The sequence below is a fragment of the Podarcis pityusensis genome (assembly GCF_964106645.2).
Source record: "Podarcis pityusensis genome assembly, chromosome: 5".
NCBI classification, from domain to species: Eukaryota; Metazoa; Chordata; class Lepidosauria; order Squamata; family Lacertidae; genus Podarcis; species Podarcis pityusensis.
The window spans coordinates 19,869,757-19,891,760 of record NC_138032.1 but is presented as its reverse complement, the minus strand read 5'-3'; the positions used below and the strand labels follow the sequence as shown (position 1 = coordinate 19,891,760).

At 43.6% G+C, this 22,004-nt stretch overlaps 1 protein-coding gene across 7 annotated transcripts in view; it reads left to right on the top strand.

Moving 5' to 3' along the window:
• The window catches only part of LOC308478366 (schwannomin-interacting protein 1), a 378,978-nt gene that overhangs the window by 273,715 nt on the left and 83,259 nt on the right, over positions 1-22,004 (top strand). For 4 of the 7 annotated variants that reach the window (XM_081008004.1, XM_081008006.1, XM_081008007.1 and 1 more), the window contains one exon: positions 11,336-12,097. In XM_081008004.1, coding sequence (XP_080864130.1) covers positions 11,336-12,097 — 762 coding nt within the window. Of the gene's footprint in view, positions 1-10,843; positions 11,083-11,335; positions 12,098-12,657; positions 12,784-22,004 lie in introns of those variants that run through there. The other 3 variants (XM_081008009.1, XM_081008010.1, XM_081008012.1) reach the window with 3 other exon arrangements.

Below are 22,004 nucleotides of genomic sequence, written 5' to 3'. Positions count from 1 at the left end.
TCAGAACAAAAACCTATTGTTTCCCACGGCATCTCTATGGGTCAAAGAAAAAGATGCTATTTGAATAATGAAATTGTGGGGTGGGGAATGATTTGAGTCCACTTATCTTCCTGAACAGTGTTAACATTAGCCAAAGTTCTGGATATAAATTGTTTTTTTATATATATAATATAGTAGCTCACTTCAAAGAGAGTAACTGATTTATGAACAATTTGCAAAATGCAACCTTGTGTCTTGAGTATTAACAGCTACCCTGGGTGCTTTGGTTTTCATTATGCTGATGCGCTGGAAACACTACAGATGCAAAAGTACAATTATTTTACAACATCAAGTACCATCTCTCTTCAAGCAAGGCATTTTTACTTTCAAATTGATTCAACACTTCACTGTAATTCCTTTATTTTCACCATCAAGCTCCACACTGAACAGGCACAGTATTTATGTTGCAAAACTCATTTAAATCATTGTCCTTTGGAGAGAGAGAAAATCCCAGCCCTGTCTCATTTGCCCTCTCTCCCTACCCTTGTACACCACTTGCATGCTGAACTGTAAAGTTTAGGATGTTTAGAAAGTTTGTACGAGTCTTAATTTGTCTTAGTCCATTCTATTACGGTTTTAACTTCCTTATGCTTTAAATTACGGTTGTGAATATTTTAGCAATAGTTGTATTGTTTTATCCTTTCTGGAAACCGCTTTGAGGTTTGTTCTGTAATCAAGCAGTACATACATTTTATGAAATAAGTGAGTCAGTAAGTAAGAAGAAAGTAAGTAAATAAATGAGTTTTTCAAGAGGTCAAGGGAGCTATTCAGCTAAAGCAGGTATGGGGCACCTGCAGCCCTTTAGATGTTGCTGAGCTGCAACTCCCATCATCCCTGGCCATTGGGCCATGCTGGCTTGGGCTGATGGGAGTTGTAGTCCAATAACACCCAAAGAGTCACAGTGCAGAGCAAGATAGGGTGTTGTGTAAGCAATAGATGGGCACCAGCTGATCAGCTTTGTAGTGGTCATGCTTCCTCACCCCCTTCCCGCATGTCAGCAGGGCCCCAATCCTGAGCACGCATGCATCTTGTTTCCTCTTCCAAAGTACCGGTAGTACTAAGGGATGAGAGGCTTTGTTCTACCAGGCAGATACTTGGCCTTCGATTCTGCCCTTGTTTGGCCCACAGATAGCGGCTTAACCAGGGAGGTTTATATTGTACTCAGTTTGCATGCTTGTTTACTTTGTATGGCATGAGATGTATGGAATGGAATTCAGGAGAATGAAAGAATTTGTCTCTCTCCCTTTTGGGGGGGGGGAGGGTCTAAACTTGGGGTAGAAACTTGGGCAGGTGTTTTCAGAGTAGTTTGGATCACATCCTGTGGGACAAGATGAACAAGTATAGGTGATAGAGAAATATCTGAAACCCACTTTCTCAATTCTTGTACTGCTAAGAGCTAGGGATGTATTATTTTAAAGAGAAATGCAAACTGATGGCTTCCATGATTTCCCAAGTACTATGGCACTGTATAATATATTTATTTTAGCATTCAGTTATTGAGGACTTTGAGGGTTATGTTTACTATATTCTAACTTTGCATTCTAGACACAGTGAGCAGGGTTTTCTTTCTTCTTTTCTTTTTTCATCTGCTATGAGTCTAGGAACAGAACACTGAGAAATAAAATAACACCCTCTAAACTGCATGGCACAAATTGCAGCTAAGCTGGTTCCCAGAGCCCATAAGTGTGTGCTGATAGCCATTAATTGCTTAACATGTTATAAACAGCTACAGAGGATCATGTAATTACTAGCATAATGTTCTCCAAATGATTTTTGAGCTGCAGTGTCATGAAATCGTTTGACTTTATAGGACCATAAAAGAGGTACGCGATCAGAAGGCCTGTGCCCCTGTCTAAAACTGCTGTCCTTGGATGCTAACGTCAAGACAAATAGGAAAAGGAGCACACAAATCTGCCTTTCACTTCTCCACCTCACAGCCTCCTTTATTTATTTATTTTCAGGCAAACTTTCTGGATCTCCCACTCAGGACCATTTTTGCCTGAGACAGGCACTAAGGTCTGAGTGCTGGTATAGCTCATGCTTTAGATTGCATTCAGAAACATCCCTTTGCTATCCCAGAAGTTCTTGTAACAATCCAATTCTAACAGCCCATAATGAACTTTGATTATTTCAATAAATATCAGTATTATAAACTTTGCGAGCTCTGCCTGTTAACACACATCCTTTTCATTTCTGCAAATTAAAATTTGAAAGTGTTGCTGAAACGGAAAGATGATTAAGTCGACGCTACGGAAAGCCTTCCTTTGTAACACTGTTCTTTGAAGGCCTCAAATTTGTATTATAGAGCAGGCTTCAGTGAACCAGGATATAATAAAACAGATTAGCTTTTTAACCGAGATATTATTTATAGGCTACTGGTAATTAGTTGCAATTAAAAAAAAATTGGCTAAATCATCAAGTTAGTGCAAACTGATAATTATGTGGATGTACCTGTATTAATGATGGGACGCGGGTTGCACTGTGGGTGAAACCTCAGCGCCTAGGACTTGCCGATCGCATGGTCAGTGGTTCGAATCCCTGCAGCGGGGTGCGCTCCCGCTGCTCGGTCCCAGCGCCTGCCAACCTAGCAGTTCGAAAGCACCCCCGGGTGCAAGTAGATAAATAGGGACCGCTTACTAGCGGGAAGGTAAACGGCGTTTCCGTGTGCTGCGCTGGCTCGCCAGATGCAGCTTGTCACGCTGGCCACGTGACCCGGAAGTGTTTGCGGACAGCGCTGGCTCCCGGCCTCTAGAGTGAGATGAGCGCACAACCCTAGAGTCTGTCAAGACTGGCCCGTACGGGCAGGGGTACCTTTACCTTTACCTTACCTGTATTAATATACACCCTCTGGTGCAGTTGGCACTCAGTATCCCTGGAGTTATAATTCCTTCAAAGCCTACTCTTGAAAACTACAGGTGATCTAAAGACACTATCACACTCCCTTGTGAAGGGAGTCTGCGTTTTAAAAAAACCAATAAATGTTGTAGCATGGGAAATTGAGGAGTGGGTTAATTCTTTGTATTTTAATTGGTTTTTCAAAACCATGAATATATTTTTCAGAAATGTTTAATAGCAATAATATTAATATTTAGTCCTCATATTGTACATTTGAAGTGTTCAAACCACTTCACATTGGTTTGTATGTAATGCTAAGTAATGGTTTACATACCCTCTGACATTTCTTCAATGAAAACAGGGACATCCCATTCCATAGTGATAATTTTACTATTTATACCCCACACATCTTACTGGGTTGCCCCAGCCACTCTGGGCACCTTCCAACATATATAAAAACCACAATAAAACATTAAAAAAAATTTTTTAAATAATTTTTTATTAAAGTTTTAAACAAAGAAAACAGAAAAACAACACACAAAAAACAATACAAAACTTAACAATGAAAACATAAAACATAACAATTAAAAACAAACTCTCTTTTCCATTTCCAATTTTAAATTACTTATTTTCTGGACTTCCTCATACCTCCCTCTTTTGTATTCCGATTCACCTTATTTGTCCAGCAGTTTCTTTTCCACTTTTTTATCCCAATCTTTAATTTAATAAAATGTTAAAATATATAACTTCAACTTTTTTAAACCTAATCCTTGCTCTTAATGTCATATAGCTTTAAATTTTTCCCTTTTATTATCAAATTTCCATTTCTTTAGACATCTTTAATCTTAATCTTTAATCTTAATCTAAACTTTAACCTGTACAGCTGGAAACCACTTATTTTCAATCCAACATCACTCTAACATTCCTTAATTTTGCAGTGTTTCTGAAGATAGTCTTTGAATTTCTTCCAATCTTCCTCCATCAACTCTTCTCCCTGGTCACGGATTCTGCCAGTCATTTCCGCCAATTCCATATAGTCCATAAGTTTCATCTGCCATTCCTCCAGCGTGGGAAGTTCTTGTGTCTTCCAATACTTTGCGATAAGTATTCTTGCTGCTGTTGTTGCATACATAAAGAAAGTTCTATCCTTTTTTAACACCATTTGGCCCACTATGCCCAGGAGAAAGGCCTCTGGTTTCTTGGGGAAGGTATACTTAAATACCTTTTTTAATTCATTATATATCATTTCCCAGAAAGCCTTAATCTTTGGGCACGTCCACCAAAGGTGAAAAAGTGTACCTTCAGTTTCTTTACATTTCCAACATTTGTTATCGGGCAAGTGATAGATTTTCGCAAGCTTGACTGGGGTTATGTACCACCTGTATATCATTTTCATAATATTCTCTCTTAAGGCATTACATGCCGTAAATTTCATACCTGTGGTCCATAACTGTTCCCAGTCAGCAAACATGATATTATGTCCAATGTCCTGTGCCCATTTAATCATAGCCGATTTTACCGTTTCATCCTGAGTATTCCATTTCAGCAGCAAGTTATACATTCTTGACAAATTCTTAGTTTTGGGTTCTAACAATTCTGTTTCTAATTTGGATCTTTCCACCTGGAAGCCAATTTTCCTGTCCAATTTAAATGCCTCCATTATCTGATAATAATGAAGCCAGTCTCGCACTTTGTTTTTTAGTTTTTCAAAACTCTGCAATTTCAGTCTATCTCCGTCTTGTTTCAAAATTTCCCAGTATTTCGGCCATTTGACCTCCATATTGACCTTTTTCAAGGCTTTCGCTTCCATTGGTGACAGCCACCTTGGGGTTTTGTTTTCTAACAAATCCTTATATCTTAACCAAACATTAAATAGCGCTTTCCTGACAATGTGGTTTTAAAATGCTTTATGTGCTTTGACCTTATCATACCATAAATATGCATGCCATCCAAATACATTATTGAAACCTTCCAAGTCCAAAATGTCAGTGTTTTCAAGAAGTAGCCATTCTTTCAACCAGCAAAAGGCTGCTGATTCATAGTAAAGTTTAAGGTCTGGCAGGGCAAATCCACCTCTTTCCTTTGCATCTGTTAGTATTTTAAATTTTATTCTAGGCTTCTTGCCCTGCCAGACAAATTTAGAGATATCTTTCTGCCACCTCTTGAAACAATCCATTTTGTCCACGATCTGCAAAGTTTGAAACAAGAACAACATTCTAGGCAATACATTCATTTTTATCGCAGCAATACGGCCTAGCAGTGAAAGCTTCAAATTTGACCAAATTTCTAAATCTTTTTTCACTTCTGACCAACATTTTTCATAATTATCTTTAAATAAATTCCCATTTTTTGCTGTCATGTTAATCCCCAGGTATTTAACTTTCTTAACCACTGTTAAACCTGTCTCATTCTGAAACCTCTCTTTTTCAAACGGTGTTAAATTTTTCTCTAGAACCTTGGTTTTTGACTTGTTCAATTTAAATCCTGCCACTTGACCAAATTCTTGAATCAGTTCTAAAACCCTTTTTGTACTAGATTCTGGCTCCTGTAACGTCAATACTAAGTCATCTGCAAATGCTCTCAATTTATAATGTTTAATTCCGACCTGTATACCTTTAACCATCTGGTCCCTTCTAATCATATTCAGCAGAACCTCCAGGACCGAAATAAAAAGAAGTGGGGAAATTGGGCAACCTTGTCGTGTCCCTTTTTCAATTTTAAGTTCTTCCGTCACAACATTATTTACAATTAGTTTAGCCTTTTGTTCTGAATAAATTGCACTTATACCATTCTCAATGCCTTGGCCTACCCCCATACCCTGAAGATTCTTCTTCATAAAATTCCAAGAAATATTGTCAAAGGCTTTCTCCACGTCTACAAATATCAACACTGCTTTAGTATTGATATTCACTTCTAATTTTTCCAGGATATCAATTATATTCCTCAAATTATCAGACAAATGTCTTCCTGGGAGAAAGCCCGCTTGGTCTTTATGAATCTCTTCCACACAATAAAACATTAAACATTTTAAAAAACCTTCCCTATACAGGATTGTCTTCAGACGGCTCAGGAGTCATGTAACTCCATACCCTCAAACATTTATCCAATGAAAATAGGGACATTCTAAGGAAAAGTGAAAGGGACGTGGGTGATGCTGTGGGTTAAACCACAGATCCTAGGGCTTGCCGATCAGAAGGTTGGTGGTTCGAATCCCTGCAACGGGGTGAGCTCCCATTGTTCGGTCCCAGCTCCTGCCCACCTAGCAGTTTGAAAGCACGTCAAAGTGCAAGTAGATAAATAGGTACTGCTCCGGCGGGAAGGTAAACGGCGTTTTTGTGCGCTGCTCTGGTTCACCAGAAGCGGCTTAGTCATGCTGGCCACATGACCCGGAAGCTGTACGCCCGCTCCCTTGGCCAATAAAGCGAGATGAGCACCGCAACCCCAGAGTCGGCCACGACTGGACCTAATGGTCAGGGGTCCCTTTACCTTTGCCTTTGAGGAAAAGTGGGGTGTTTCGGGATCAAATCAGAAACCGGGGCGGCTTCTCTAAATCAGGGATGTCCCTGGAAAATAGGGACACTTGGAGGGTCTGGGTTTAGCGTTATGTGAAGAAGCCTCTGCTCATACATTCCCACCTTCCCTCTCTTCCTCTGGTGTGGCTGTGAGTGTATGAGAACCTTTTGCCGCCATTTTCAAACCACCATGCAGTCCTAAGCACATTTACGAGAGAACTGGTCATGGCCTGCCTTAAGGGGGATGCAGCAGCAACACTATCAGTGCAAAGATATATGTTGTAAAATTTAAAAAGTGTGTTCCCAAATGCTTGTTTGGGCTACTTCCTTCTGAGTAAACAAGCACTGATATATGCTGTTAGCCATTATGCTAAACCAGCCTTTAAAGCAGCTCCGTTTAGGCAGCAGCCCTATAAATATTTTCCTGAAAGTAAGTTAAAGGAGCAGTCCTAATTATGGGAAGTTAAGTTAAGCCAGTGTAGAGTACACCAAATCCAAACTGTGTTCATGAGTGGGGCTAAAGAAGTGCAAAGCAGAAGCTCTCTCTGATGGACGTGTCAGAAAGTATCAGCTGTATTTCCAGGATGTGGTGCACCATTCAGCTATAAATATTTATAGCCAATATTTTGATGGTAGGTATAATCAAGATGCAAGTCTGGCAACCATTTAAGATTTTTTTTTTAAAAAACCAATAAGTTTATTTTTGGGTTTTCTGATTTACAAACAACCACAAAGAGAGCCAATAAGACATTATCCATAATTCCCCTTGGACTTCTTGCCTCCCCTTTTGTGGGTCCTTATGTTAACTTTTTCTCCTGCATCTTCTCTGTTAATCCAATTCTATTAAATCTTCAATAAAACCATAGTCCAACTTTTAACTACAAGTATCCTTCCAATCCTACCAACAATTTTAATTGTTTACAGTGATGTTGTTTTTAATAAATTATATATTTTCCCCATTCCTTATTGAAATTTTGGTCTTCCTGATTCCTAATTCTTCTGGTCAGTTTTGCCATTTCTGCATAGTCCATCAGTTTAATCTGCCATTCTTCTCTGGTAGGGACTGTACCTTCTTTCCCTCTCTGAGCTAATAGTGTCCGGGCAGCAGTAGTCACATACAGAAATAGTCTCTTCTGGTCACTTGGAATTTTGACACCTACAATTCCTAAAAGAAAAGCTTCTGGTTTCTTAGAAAAGGTTATTTTAAACATTTTCCCCCAATTCATTATATATCATCTCCTAAAATTCTTTTACTACCACCACATATGGTAGAAGGTGCCCTCTTTCTCTTTACATTTCTAGCATGCATTTGATTTTGCTTTATACGTTTTAGCTAACCATTTAAGATATAACTAGTTGGTTTGTTGCTTTTGAAGATGCTAATCTATATCTCTCCACTATTTAAGTTGGGCATGGGCTGAAGGTACAAGATAAGGCAACTTTGCAAAAGCCAGGTAAATCTAGTTCTGGCCAATGCTTAGAAAGGGGAATCACCTGGGAAATTTACCTATACACCCCCTTCATTTCCCTGATTGTAAAAAGGCAAGATACACATAAAATAAATTGAGTACACTTATTTTTGAAGCAAACAATGCAATCTAGTATGTTTACTAAAAAGTCAGTCCTACTGTATTCAATGTGGGATTACTCCTACGTAAAGATCTGTAGAATTGCACCCTAGTAGATGTCCCCATCTGAGTACAAAATGCTGCTATTTAACAAGAAGAAGAAGAAGAAGAAGAAGAAGAAGAAGAAGAAGAAGAAGAAGAAGAAGAAGAAGAAGAAGTTTATTATTTATACCCTGCCCACAACTATGTCTGTGCATACTGAGGTTTTAAATTCCAAGCAAAACAGTATTACTATTTGGGAGCAACATTTTTATGTCAGTACAATGGTACCTCGGTTTACGAACTTAATCCTTTCTGGAAGTCCATTCTTAAACCAAAACTGTTCTTAAACTGAGGCGCACTTTCCCTAATGAGGCCTCCCGCTCCTGGTGCCCTTCTACCATTCGGATTCCATTCTTAGACCGAGGTAAAATTTGCAAACCAAGACACTATTTCTGATTTTGCAGAGTTCTTAAACCAAATTGTTCGTAAACAGGACTGTTCTTAAACCGAGGTACCACTGTATACTGAAAAATATACTATTTTTTAAAAAAAAGTAAATTTTGATGCTAAGGTCGTGCATTGCATTGACCATCATGGTCTATAGAAGCTGTATCTCATTTCTGTTGCTTACCATGACCTCCTCTTACTGAGTTTGTGAAAATAGTCTAGTGACTACTAGCTAGTTTCTGATGGAGATCAAAGTGTTAGATTTTATCTGTACGCTCCTGAATGTTACAAGTTTGTCTACCTGTTGGGACTTGTTTCTGAGTTATACAGCTGTTTTGTGAATCAACAAAGATGTCTTTGGTGCGACTTTTCTTGATTTATAAGAAGTCTGAATCTGTTGACCTTCTGGGCATGTTGCAAAGCTCATCCATTTCCTCAGGCTGTTTTGCAAGGAAAGAGGGATTGTGGAGAGGGGAAGAACTTTGGCTTCATTGTGAGAATATATGAATGTGACATTTTTTCCCCTTCCTGGGATTTTATTTATTTATTTATCCACTGTTATCGTTATTTTGGAAGAGGTTGAAATGTTTCCCCTGTATTGACTTGTTTGAAGTGCTTTATTATTATGAGTGCCAGGTTATATGGTGGCATTTTTCTTATGCTATGGATTTACTTTAAAAAAAAAAAAAAAAAAAAACCTGGCAGGATGCCTAGAGTTCTGGATAGGTGTGTTAAAAATTGATTTGTATATTTAAAAACAACCTTCGCAGGCTACTTTTTCCCGTTTATCTTTGCAATGAGGAGCTAACACCTGTGAAGCGTAGAGGGCTCTCTGTGGCTTGCTAAAATCTTGACCAAGGAAGCGCAAAAATAATTTGGCATTTTCACTAAAATGTACAAACCCTGGACTTTCTTGTATTATAAAAAACTCTAATAAAAATATCAACATGAAAAAATAAAATGTAATGGGAGGAAGCCCTACTGAACTGGAGGCTTACTTCTATGTAGAAGACTGCGGTCCATTTGTTCAAGAGAAAGCCCCATTGAATTCAATGGAACTGCTTTTGAATAGATGTTCAAGCAGAAGGTTTAAGCAAACTTAGCTGAAGATCCACTGCATCCTAAAGCTGCTCATTCCAGTAGATCTTGCTATAGGATTGCTCCATCATTTCTGAGTAAATGTGCCTTAGATTGTGTTGTAAATTATTTTAGAAACTCAGATGAACAGCCACTGTGCTGAGGTTGCAGCTCTCAGAGGAAGCTTAAAGGTCTTGCTAGGAGGGGACACTTTTACCCCTCATGTCCGTTCTGCCCGGAGGCTGAGGTTCAGCGCCGAGGGCTTTCTGGCGGTTCCCTCATTGCGAGAAGCAAAGCTACAGGGAACCAGGCAGAGGGCCTTCTCAGTAGTGGCACCCACCCTGTGGAACGCCCTCCCATCAGATGTCAAAGAGATAAACAACTACAGTGGTACCTCGGGTTGCATACGCTTCAATTTACATACACTTCAGGTTACAGACTCCGCTAACCCAGAAATAGTACCTCAGATTAAGAACTTTGCTTCAGGATGAGAACAGAAATTGTGCTCCGGCGGCGCGGCAGCAGCAGGAGGCCCCATTAGCTGAAGTGGTGCTTCAGGTTAAGAACAGTTTCAGGTTAAGAACAGACCTCCGGAACAAATTAAGTACTTAACCTGACATTTAGGAGACATCTGAAGGCAGCCCTGTTCAGGGAAGTTTTTAATGTGTGACATTTTAATGTATTTTTAATTTTTGTTGGAAGCCGCCCGGAGTGGCTGGGGAAACCCAGCCAGATGGGCGGGGTACAAATAATAAATTATTATTATTATTATTATTATTATTATTATTATCATCATCATGTGGAAACAAGCACCCAGTTAATCTCAATCCACCATTCGCTCAAGAGTGGGAAATAGAACAGGGTCCGGCTTCTCAGCCTCTTTTACATGTTGCAGCCCAATGGGTCATGTGTGTCCCGTCCCCCCCACGGCCACCCCACTCAAACCCCAATCCATGAAGATGCCGTGGAGGCTGATGGTGCCACGTGCCAATCGCATCTGGAAATTCTGCTCTGCTGCACCACTTTTCAAATTCAAACTCATGCTTCTCCTGCGAAGTGGCAATCTCCCTCTCCCCTCCAATAAAACCCTGTGTGAAGGAGGAGACATAACTGCGCGTCACCCCCCAGAAAAGAATTCGGGGGAAGAGGTGGCTCAGCTCCTGCCGGGGCCACGCTTTTGGCTCCTTTTCGGCCCCCAGGACCTCTCCGGCTGTACCGTAGGGGGCGGTGTGGGGCCGGCATTGTCTCATTCACTTTTTTCCCCAGTTTTACGCCGGCTGCGTGGGGCTCCCAGACTCCCTCCTTCCCTCGCGCTCTGTATTCGCAAGTGGGCGCGCGAGGGAGCCGGGAACTTTCCGGAGCCGTCGCAGGGCAAGGAGGGACTCCCGGCCGGTGCTGGAGAGGAAACTGTTGGCGGCGGCGGCGCCTGAGCTCTCCAGGCGGAGCGCTGCCGGTGCTGCTGCGCGCCCCCTTCCTCCTCGTTAGGTGGGGCTCAAGAGGGACCGCCCCTGCCTGGGAGACCTCTCCCTGCCCTCTCCTCGCAAAGCGGATGCCCTGCCTAGGTGGGGTGGGAAACTTCGGGGAAGTGCCGGAGATCTCCCCTCCCCACCCACCCCCTTGGCTTCTCTCCCCCCCTTCCCTTCCTTCGCCCGCTTTTCCCTTTAAGAGTCTGGCAGCATCTGGAGAGAGGGAAACCGGCTGTCTGGTTCTTTCTGTGCCTGGCGGGGATCTTCTTCCAACAGCAGCAGCCAAGGCAGGAAAGGAGAGCTAGGCTATAGGTCTTTTTCTAACGCTCTCTCTTTCTCTGTCCTCTAGGATGGCATGGATCTAGGCAGCGACCCTTGCAGCAGCCGCTCCAGCTCGGAATCGAGTTCCAGCAAAGTGACCCCTTGCTCGGAATGCAAATCTTCCCCCTCGCCCACCAGCCTGGACTTGGCTGCTTTGGAGGACTCGGAGGAGGAGGAGGAGGAAGACGAGGAAGAGGAGGAGGAGGAAGAAGAGGAGGCGGAGGACTTCCAGGTGTACCAGAGGAAGGTGACTGATGCGTGGGCGGAGGACAGGGACGATGCCCGCCGCTGTGCCCGAACCGCCCCTGCCAGGAGGAGTTTAGCGCAAGAGCTGGAGGAGGCGAGGAGCGCCCGCCTCGCCCTCCCCACCATCACCGCCACCGCCACCCCTGCTATGCCACCCCCGGCTCCCCACGGCCACCCGGCTCCTCAGCATCCCCAGCGCCAGCACCGCCAGCCGCACCACCCGCTGGACCTCCGGCACAATGCCAACGTGGTGCCCTCTAGCCGCAGGACTGGGCACAAAGGGGGCGGCGGCGGCTACGGCAAAGCCTCCCGCATCCAGAAAGGGCAGCCCGCGGGCGGCATGGGCAGGCTGAGCAACGGGGGCTCGCTGGTAGCCTTCCACCCCTTGGAGAACTCCTTGGGGGGAGGAGGAGGAGGGGGCACGGCTTGGCAAGAGCAGGAGCCCCCGCTGCCCACCATGGACTGGGAAGCCCTGGAGAAGCACCTGGCGGGGCTGCAGTTCCAGGAGCAGGAGATCCGGAGCCAGAAGAGCAACTACACTTCCGTAAGTTGGCGCCCCCCCCCCCCCCTTATATCTTCCCGGCTCTGTCTTTGCGGAGAAGAATGGCAAGGGAAGTGTTAATTTCAATGGGAATTATTAGTTAGGTCGAGCAGGCGGTGAGTCACTTCCCTCGCTGGGAGAGGGATGGATTTGGCTTTTTTCCCCTTCTTTCCCATAGAAGGCAATTTGCACACAGTTGCTGCAAAAGGGACAGCTGTGGCTCTCCTGGGTTTGGGATGCATGTCCTGGCCCCCTCCTCCCAAATATGTCACCACTGGTGCTTGTAGAGAAGCTGCATGATGTGTGTGTTGCGCATGAGAGAGAGAGAGACCAGCTTTCTTACTCAGCTATTTTATTTTGGAAGAAGGGCTTGGAATTGCCTCTTGCCTCTTTGTTCCAGCAAGGGAAGGAGTTGCTTGAGTCTCTGACCTGACCTGGCCGAGAGAAGATTTAAGGAATAGGAAGGAGTTAGGCAGGTGACCCTCTGTGTGGCAAGGGGGGGGGGGGCTTGGCGCTACTTCCTGTTTCTTATCAGAAGGACACCTGGCTGCATTCAGAGACTGCCAGACAGTGTGGGTGGCATCCAGAGAGAAGGAGAGGAACGAAGAAAAAAAGGGGGGGTGGAACATAAGGAGGAACCCTTGCCAAGCTGGTACATGTCCCAGTGTGGATTTGCCCCAGTGAGAAGGGTTTGTACTATTTAGATGCATTGTTGTTGTTTCGTTTCCTATGCTGCCTTTCAAATAGCAGTAAGTTGCAGTTATTTGTGGTATTGGCTGGTTGTTGTCCCCCCCCCTTTAAGTGCACCTTGGCCTATTAAGGATGCTTTGCTGAGTCTAGCTAATGAATATGCTAACATCACAATATGCCTTGGGGTGTGACTTGAGAATCCATAGCCTTCTGGAAATTGGGTGCAATGCATTTTGACTTTAGGGCATGGGCATAAGTAACTTCAGGGTTATTGGGAGGGGACAGGGGGTTGCAACGTAATTGTCTGCTTTCAGTAAGAGGGGGGCACTAAAGAGGGGGTTGTCTTCCTTTCCCCTTAATATAATGGAACTGCTGGGAAAGATCCCCCCCTCACTGCTCTTAATAGCTGCTACTTGCTTGTCCTTTTTCTGGATACCCTGTGTATTTCTTTTAATTGGAAGGGGAGGGGGGAGGGAGAAAATAATATCTACTAGATTCCAGGGGAGAAAACATGTCCTTTTGGGCTCCTGTGTTGTATTTTAAAACCTTTTTTTAAAAAGCAGATCGAGTATAAAGTCAAATCATGCAGCTGTATATATTTGCATTTGCCACTGTAATGATAAATACTGCGAGGTTTCGATTCAGCAGTGCTGATGACACTGCATTTTAAGTACCTTGTAGTTTTGGAGATTGCATGCGCTTTGAGGGAGACTGTTTTGCCTGCAGAGAGAACTGCAGGACTCAAATGTCTTGCTTTGTTTGCTGCTGGGACAAGATTTTCATATGTTGTTCTGCAAACAGACTACTTCCAACCAACCAAAAATATTATTCAGATTTGGAGGCTTGGGAAGTCTTTTGGACAGATGCCATGTGGCCTGATCTGGAGTGGTTGATTTCGTGTTTGATCCCCCCCCCCCCCTTCAGCCAGTCTTTAAGTTAAGCAGGTGCTTGATAATTGGAAGGGAGGAATGTATAAATTCATATTGGCAGCTATCCTGACCTCGAATTTGAGTATCCTGAGTCAGAATTGGATGGATATCCTGATTCAGGGTTCCATCAGCAAAAAGGCCCCACATTATCTGTCTAGAAGCATCAATTTGTTGTCATTTTTATGGAATCCCTGCATGTGAACACATTCACCAAAACATATCAGTTTGAGGCTTGTGTTATAAGGGAGCCAGTGTTAAAAGGGAGGTGCTAAACAAGTTGGTTGAGGGGGGGGGACAAGTGAGGATAAATATTTGAAAGAGAAGCTCCATGAAATACCAGCAAGGTTTAACACCCCAATTATATTGTCTTCTCCTGACCTAACTTCCAAGTTTAACTGTGCTTGGTGCTGGCTGATTCAGAAGTTCAGAAAGTGTTAGGGTGCAGGCAAGTATAGATTTCATGTCGGTGAATTCTTATTTGAAAGCACTCCCCACTCTGGCCCCCAAACTGGAGATATTGTGGAAAAAATTAAGTACCTCCAGAGGCAGACTAGACCAGGACTAGACCAACACATGCGGCCTTTTTTGTGGCCCTCAGCTACAATTGACACCCCCCACAGCCCTTATGCTGCCCATGAGTGTAGCCCATCCCAAAATTATTGGAAAGCATTGAAAGTACTCAATTAACTGAGGTTCTGCCCCCCCCCCAGCAGATGCCTACCCCCCTATGAAAGCTTGCTCCCTGCAATGGGGGTATTTTTACCCATGATTTCCCCAAGAAAATTCAATAACTTAGGGCGATCTAAAAGAAGCTAAACAACTTTGGCTGCCCCCCCCCACAAAAATGCTGGTTACGCCCATGACGCTGCCTTCCCAAGCCAGGTAAGGCTTTGGGAAGGAGGAGTGAGGGCTCTGACAGGGTCCTAGATTCCTCTCCTTGCCGAAGCCTATTTAGCACTTTTCCAGCTTTGGGAAGATGGTGGAAGAGCTCTAGGACCCAGCCAGAGCCTTATGCCTCCTTTGCAAAGCCCAGCTCCTCATGAGGGCTGGGGGGGATGTCAGATTTTGGCCTCATGCCCCCCCCACAAGGCAGTGTGTGCCCCATGGGTTCTGTGTGGAAGTACTCTTGTGGCCCACTTGGTATGAGGACCCCTTGGCCTAGACTTGTAGAAGTCAGGAGTGGGCAATATTTTGAGAGCTACATTCCCTCAGGGTAGGACTGTATGCTGATTGTGAGCAGGGCCCAAACTAGCAGTGAGTGGAGCTACTCCTTTCCCCTCTCTCTTTCTGCCACCTCAATTTGCCTCTCCCCTCCAGGAGATTGCCAGGGTAGGAGAAATCACCCTTGCCTTAGGTCTGAAGTGATTATTTTTGAAAGTAAGCCAAAGGCGACATAAAATTTGGCCAAGGGCAACAGTCAGCCCTAGGGTTGTGGGTCACCACCCCCTCTCTGTGGTCATGCTGCACTTTTTATCATGAAAACCCATTTTATACTGTCGCCTCTAATGTGGTAGAATTGGGGTCAGTTCCTAGCCCCGAAACTAGAATATTCAAAGGTTCATTTGCACATGCAAAATTAAGGCATCGCTTGTTATCACTCAGTGAGAAGGTGTGAGATTCCCCTGTTGAAAAGCTTCAGTGGGGGGCGGAAGGAAAGTGCCATCTGAGGTAGATCTTCTGTGATAGTCATTGAGACATGCAATTTCTTTCCTGATGTTGCAAGCACCAAGGATAAATATGCACATGTAAACTCACTTGTACAGCACTTCTGGAAGATGCTCGGCCTCTGAGATTGCAGAGGAAGGGATTCAGTAACTTTTGAGGCAGCCTTTAATTGCCTCAAGAACAGCCGCCTTGCGTACACACCTTATTGAGATTCAAGATAGCACCTGACACTGTGCTTTCCATCTTCTCTTTACATGAGATCAGATGTAAAGAGACAAGGCCTTTTCGTTGGTAGGGCCAAAATGGCCTAGTTTGATGGGAGGAAGATGTGGTTCCTGGCAATCCCGAAATCACTGTATTAAGAGAATGTGATGGTATGCAACTGGTTTTAGAATGTTTTAATTTTATTGTTATTGTTGTGTTGGCTGCCTTGGACTCCTTTAGGAAGGAAGGGCAGGATGTAAATTGAAATAATAACAGTACCTTCCTGTGGAAATCTGCTGGGCTTCCTCTGTTCTCATAGATCTCCTTCCTGATAGCTCAGCTGGTTAGAGTGTGGTGCTCAAAACACCAAGGTTGCAGGTTTGATCCCCATTCCCCCATATGGAACAGCTGCATATTCCTGCATTGCAGGGGGTTGCGCTAGAATAGATCATCCACATGGGCACCACTGAATAGAATCTATTTGCTTTTATTAATGTTCATGGATTGTTACGCAAAAGGTGAAATCCTGTGCATGTCTACTCAGAACTAAACCAAGCTGAATTTGGTTGGAGTTACTCCTTGCAAAGGCTGCAATCCTAACCCCATTTATTTAGGATTAAACCCCCTTTCCAAGAAGGATTATGTTCTTCAGAATAAGGCCAAAGGCCCATCTAGGCCACCTTCCTGTTCTCACAGTGGCTGTCCAGGTGTCTGTGGAAAACCAAGAAGCAGAATCTGAGTGCAACAGTCTTCTACTAAGTCTTCTACTTGGGATGCCCTGCAACTGATATTCATAGACACATTGCCTCTGTTGGTAGAGGCAGAATATAGCCATTGTGGCTAGTAGCAATTGACCCGCCATGAATTAGCTCAATCCTCCTTTAAACCAATCCATGTTGGTGGCTTTCACTACACCTTATGACAACGAATTCCACAGTTTAACTGTGCACTGTGTGAAGAGGTGCTTTGTTTTGTCTGCCCTGAATCTTTGTGGGGGGGGGATTAACACATAGAATCATGGAATTGTAGAGTTGCAATGCAGGAATCTCAGCTAAAGCACCCATGACAGATAGCCATCCAACCTCTGCTTAAAAACCTCCAAGAAAGGAGAGTCCACGACCTCCTGAGGGAGACTTCTCCATTGACTCACCGCTCCACATTTCACATCAAACTGATGAAACCTGCATGAAGCCCATGGGCATAGTGGGCGTGGGGGGTTCGGATGGCACACAAGGAAGTCTCTGGGAACTGTGTTCTGGCTTAGTGCACAGTGAGGTGGGTGGGTGAGATGACACATGCCTTTGATGCTATCTGACTTACCACAGCCTGAAGCTCTGTTGCACATCTTGGGTTGGCTGCTCCTGGAGAAGAGAGTTAGACTTGACCCTTGGTTTGGTTGAGCATATTATTATTATTATTATTATTGGCATCCATCTGTCTTGGGAGACATTGGAGTGCACCTCCGGGGGTGAAGTCAAACCACTGTGTTAACAGCACCAAAGCTGTACCAGGAAATGATTGAATGGGTATATGCAGCATATGGCAGGGCAATTCAGCAGGTTAACTGGCTTCTAACTATATGTGTCCTGAACATGAACTTGCAACACACAAAGGGACCTCAGCTGAAGATTGTAAAGGTCCCGTTTCAGGTTAGTTTGGCAGTGTCTAGAAGAAGGACCACACAAGGCAGGTGAGTGGCATAGTTCCTCCCCACACCAGAAGCATAATGGTGTAGGAATGAACCAAGCCATTCAGTGGTGCCCATGTGGTTCTTCTCATAGATGCTTGCCAGAGCTGCGTAGGATTAAACAACGGGATATCAGCACCCATGGCATTTCACAAATATGTTAATTGGGCTGTGGGTTGGCAGCTGGCTGTTTTTGTTGTTGTTGTTTTCACCAGCTGCCCTTGGGACATGTGGGTTGAGGCATTAAAGGCTTTTGTTTCTTGTAGTCCAGGAACGTAAAATGATGCAAAGCATTTCCCCCACTGTGATAACCAGGTGGCATTTTGGACTGCGTGGCTTCTTGATACTTCTGAGCTCTGTCACCCGCTTAGGAAACACTGTAGTTTGCAGATATGGTCATCTGAAGGAATGTGTGGAACTGCAACTGCGCCGATGATTTGGTGGTATAGTGACTGGGTTAATGCACCCTGTAAATGCCCCCACCATTATCCAGGAGGTGTGAGCTGAGAAGTCCCTGGTTCAGATTTGTATCTGTTAGTACTATGGGCATCATAATACTGGCTGGAGTTATAGGACTGTTGTAAGGATCGCTGAGATAATGAATTTGAAGCAATTTTAAACAATCAAAAATGTGCTTACATAAATTCCAAGTTGCTGTCAGGTGCTGAATTCAAATAAAATACCATTCCTTCTAGTTGCATGCCACTTGTTTGAGATGTTGACATGTAGATTTGACGCACACCCCTCAAAATATGTAAATAATAGGAGTACTTAAACCTAGGATAGACAATGTGCCACCCTCCAGATATTGTTGTACTTCAACTCCCATCAGTCCTAGCCAGCATGGTGAATAGCTAGGGGTGATGGGTGTCATAGTCCAAATCATCTAGAAGCGATTCCATTGGTTACATCCAACTTAAATGGAAGAAGTACTGATTGGAGGCTCAAAAAACAGCAAATCAAGCATTCCTCAGATATGCCTGTTATTTCCTCTTATATTATTCAAGTGAATTGGATACCCTTCTCTTCCCAGCTCCACTGCCTGTGCTGGAAGGAGATTACAGTTCTTCATATCCTTTTGGCAAGATTCCTTTTACCACTTTAATGTGTTTCTCCTGCAACAATTGTAGCATCCTGGCTCCAGTCTGGAGCACAAGCAATTCCTTTTTGTTCAGCTGCAACATATAAATCACCTGGAGGAGGAATTTATGAATGGTAGATTTGTCAGAATGGAACAGACTTGTATTTCTTTTCTCCTTATACATGTTTCAGTGTGTGGTGTAAATAATTTGAGTTTCTTTAGCCTTCAGTCCTGTACACGCTTACCTGGAAGTAAATCCTGTTGAACTCAGTGGGGGTTACTTCTGAGTAGGCATGCACTGGCTTGCAATGTTGATTCAATAATCATGTTGGACTGTTGACACATTGGTTCTAACTGTGTCCAGAACCTTTAACAAGTATTGTGATTAAATATGCTTAAACTAGTTCATTTGAATCCTTAAGCTGACCTATAAAACTTCTGGCATGACCAGTCATATTTATTTGTTAAATTTGTATCTCACATTTCCACTAAATGGTGCTCAAGATAGCTTACAAACAATAGCGCAAATACAATAAAATAAAATATAATCAAATACAATAAAACCCTTGGTTTTTTAAGCTGGAAAAAACATTAATAAAAGTAACCAACTAAAAGCCTGATGACAGCCTTACACAAATGTATATAGAAAGATATATAAACATTCTCTCTCTTTCTCTTTCTTTCTCTTTCTCTCTCTCTCTCTCTCACACACACACACACACATATACATACATACATACATACAAACACACACACACACACACACACGTTGTACATAGATGCAGAATTCCAGAAAGTATGAAGAGAAAATGCATACCCATAAGGCAGAAGGACATGTACTGAATGTGTGCTAGATAGCAATGGTTACCAATAAGAATATTTGCTGGAGTAAATGATAACTGACTTTCAGTGCAATGCAATCCTTTGTATGTTTACCAGGTCCAGTAGGGCTGACTCATAGGGGCATGTACATCAGATTGGAGCCTCTCTGCTACTTCAAAATGACAATAGCATAAATAAACAGGACAGGCAGCTTACAATATACATGTCAAGTTAAAAAGGAAACTGTAAATATTTACAACAGGAAAACTGTAAATGGCATAGGAACAGATGTTGCAGTATAAGAACTATCAAGTTCTGCAATTAGACTAAAAGGTCTGATGCATTCTTGGTGCATATCGATTTGATGCATTGCACACTTCTCTGATACGCTTTGTGCTGCAGCATGTATTTCATTCTGTAAAGAAAAGATGTAAGATCTTTGTGCACAGTCAAATTTATTTTTATTTATTGTATTGTATTTATATTCCACCTTTCCTTCAAGGAACTCAAGGTGGTGTACAGAGTTCTCCTCCTTCCCATTTGACGCGGCAGCTAAAAAAGCCAATGCAATTCTGGGCTGCATCAATAGGAGTATAGCATCTAGATCAAGGGAAGTAATAGTGCCACTGTATTCTGCTTTGGTCAGACCTCACCTGGAGTACTGTGTCCAGTTCTGGGCACCACAGTTCAAGAAGGACACTGACAAACTGGAACGTGTCCAGAGGAGGGCAACCAAAATGGTCAAAGGCCTGCAAACGATGCCTTACGAGGAACGGCTAAGGGAGCTGGGCATGTTTAGCCTGGAGAAGAGGAGGTTAAGGGGTGATATGATAGCCATGTTCAAATATATAAAAGGATGTCACATAGAGGAGGGAGAAAGGTTGTTTTCTGCTGCTCCAGAGAAGCGGACACGGAGCAATGGATCCAAACTACAAGAAAGAAGATTCCACCTAAACATTAGGAAGAACTTCCTGACAGTAAGAGCTGTTCGACAGTGGAATTTGCTGCCAAGGAGTGTGGTGGAGTCTCCTTCTTTGGAGGTCTTTAAGCAGAGGCTTGACAACCATATGTCAGGAGTGCTCTGATGGTGTTTCCTGCTTGGCAGGGGGTTGGACTCGATGGCCCTTGTGGTCTCTTCCAACTCTATGATTCTATGATTCATTTTATATTTGCAACAACTCTGTGAGGTAGGTTAGGCTGAGAGGCAGAGACCGCCCCAAAGTCACCCAGTGAGCTTCATGGCTGAGTGGAGATTTGAAACCTGGCCTCCCAGGTCCTAGTCTGATACCCTACCCCAGGCATAGGCAAAGTCCAGCCCTCCAGATATTTGGGACTACAATTCCCATCATCCCTGACCACTGGTCCTGACCACTGGACCACTGATCACTGCACCACATGACCCTCAACCTAACACATTTTATCTTTTGTATGATACTCATTTATATTTATACCTTGTCTTTTAGGATTACTCCTGACAGAAGTGGCTTACAGAAACTGGGATGTTAAAACATTGACTAATCAATAATAATAAAAATAAAATAACACTATCATATAATGAAATAATATAAAACATCTCAGTTTAAATTCATGCCAGCACATCTAGATTAAAACTAATCATAACAAGCTCTCATAAATAAAAGCATCTTTAAAACATGATTCAATGTGACTAGGGAAGAGTCTTGCCAGTTTTTCTTCTGGATAGAGTTTTAAACGATGCATCTGTGAACCTCAGCCAAGCACTGGCCGTATGAGGTTGCTATTCCATTTGCTCATTTCATGTCTGTCTCACCTTTTGTCCCAGAATGCATGCACGGTCCTCCCCCGGCCCCCGTGTCATTTTATCTTCAGAACAACACTGTGAGGCAGGTTAGGCAGAGAGATTGTAGCGAGCTCAAGGTTAGCTCCTGAGCTGCGTGGCTGAGTGGGGATATGAACCTTGTTTCCTCAGTCTTAGGCCCTTATCTGCACCATGCATTCCATAATATTATTTGTATGCCTCCTTTCCATAGTTCAAACCATGCTCAAGGCAGCTTACAACATGAAAAAAGTCACACAGTTACAAGCATAACAACACAGCAAGGATAACTAAGGCATCAAAAATCACACTACCAAATTAAAACAATTTCCACATAAAAGAACTAAAAGAAAGATACAAATATGTATATACAGTGGACGCTCAGGTTGCGAACGTGATCCGTGCGGGATGCATGTTCGCAACCCGCGCCTGCGCATGCGCGGGTTGTGAGTCAGTGCTTCTGCGCATGCGCAAAGTGCAATTTAGCGCTTCTGCGCATGCGCGACCGCCGAAACCAGGAAATAACCTGTTCCGGTACTTCCAGGTTTGGGCGGTCCGTAACCTGAAAAAACGCAACCTGAAGCGTCTGTAACCCAAGGTATGACTGTATATCAAAAACAGCAACAAAAAACACACACCACACCCCAGCCCGTCTATTCAGCAGCTTCAGCTTTTGTAGCTGGAGTCAGTCGGGCGCCAGGCCAGGCCAGGTGTGAAAAGGTCTGCAAGGCAGGGAGCAGATCTTCCAGGACTCACAGCCAAGAAGCACAATCCCGTTTAAACCGCCACGGTGTCTCCCAAAGAATCCTGGGAAGTGTAGTTTGTGAATCGTGCTGAGAGTTGTTAGGAGACCCCTGTTCCCCCCACAGTTCCAATACTTGGAGTGGCAATAATGGGTCACCTGGTGCCACTGTAGCACCAGGTCATTGACAGGGGGCACCCTTGCTGTCAGGCTTGTCTGTGGAGGGGGGGCAGGCCCTTTAGCGTATGAGGGGGCCCACCATAAGTCATTCTGCCATTGGCACTTTAAATCTGAA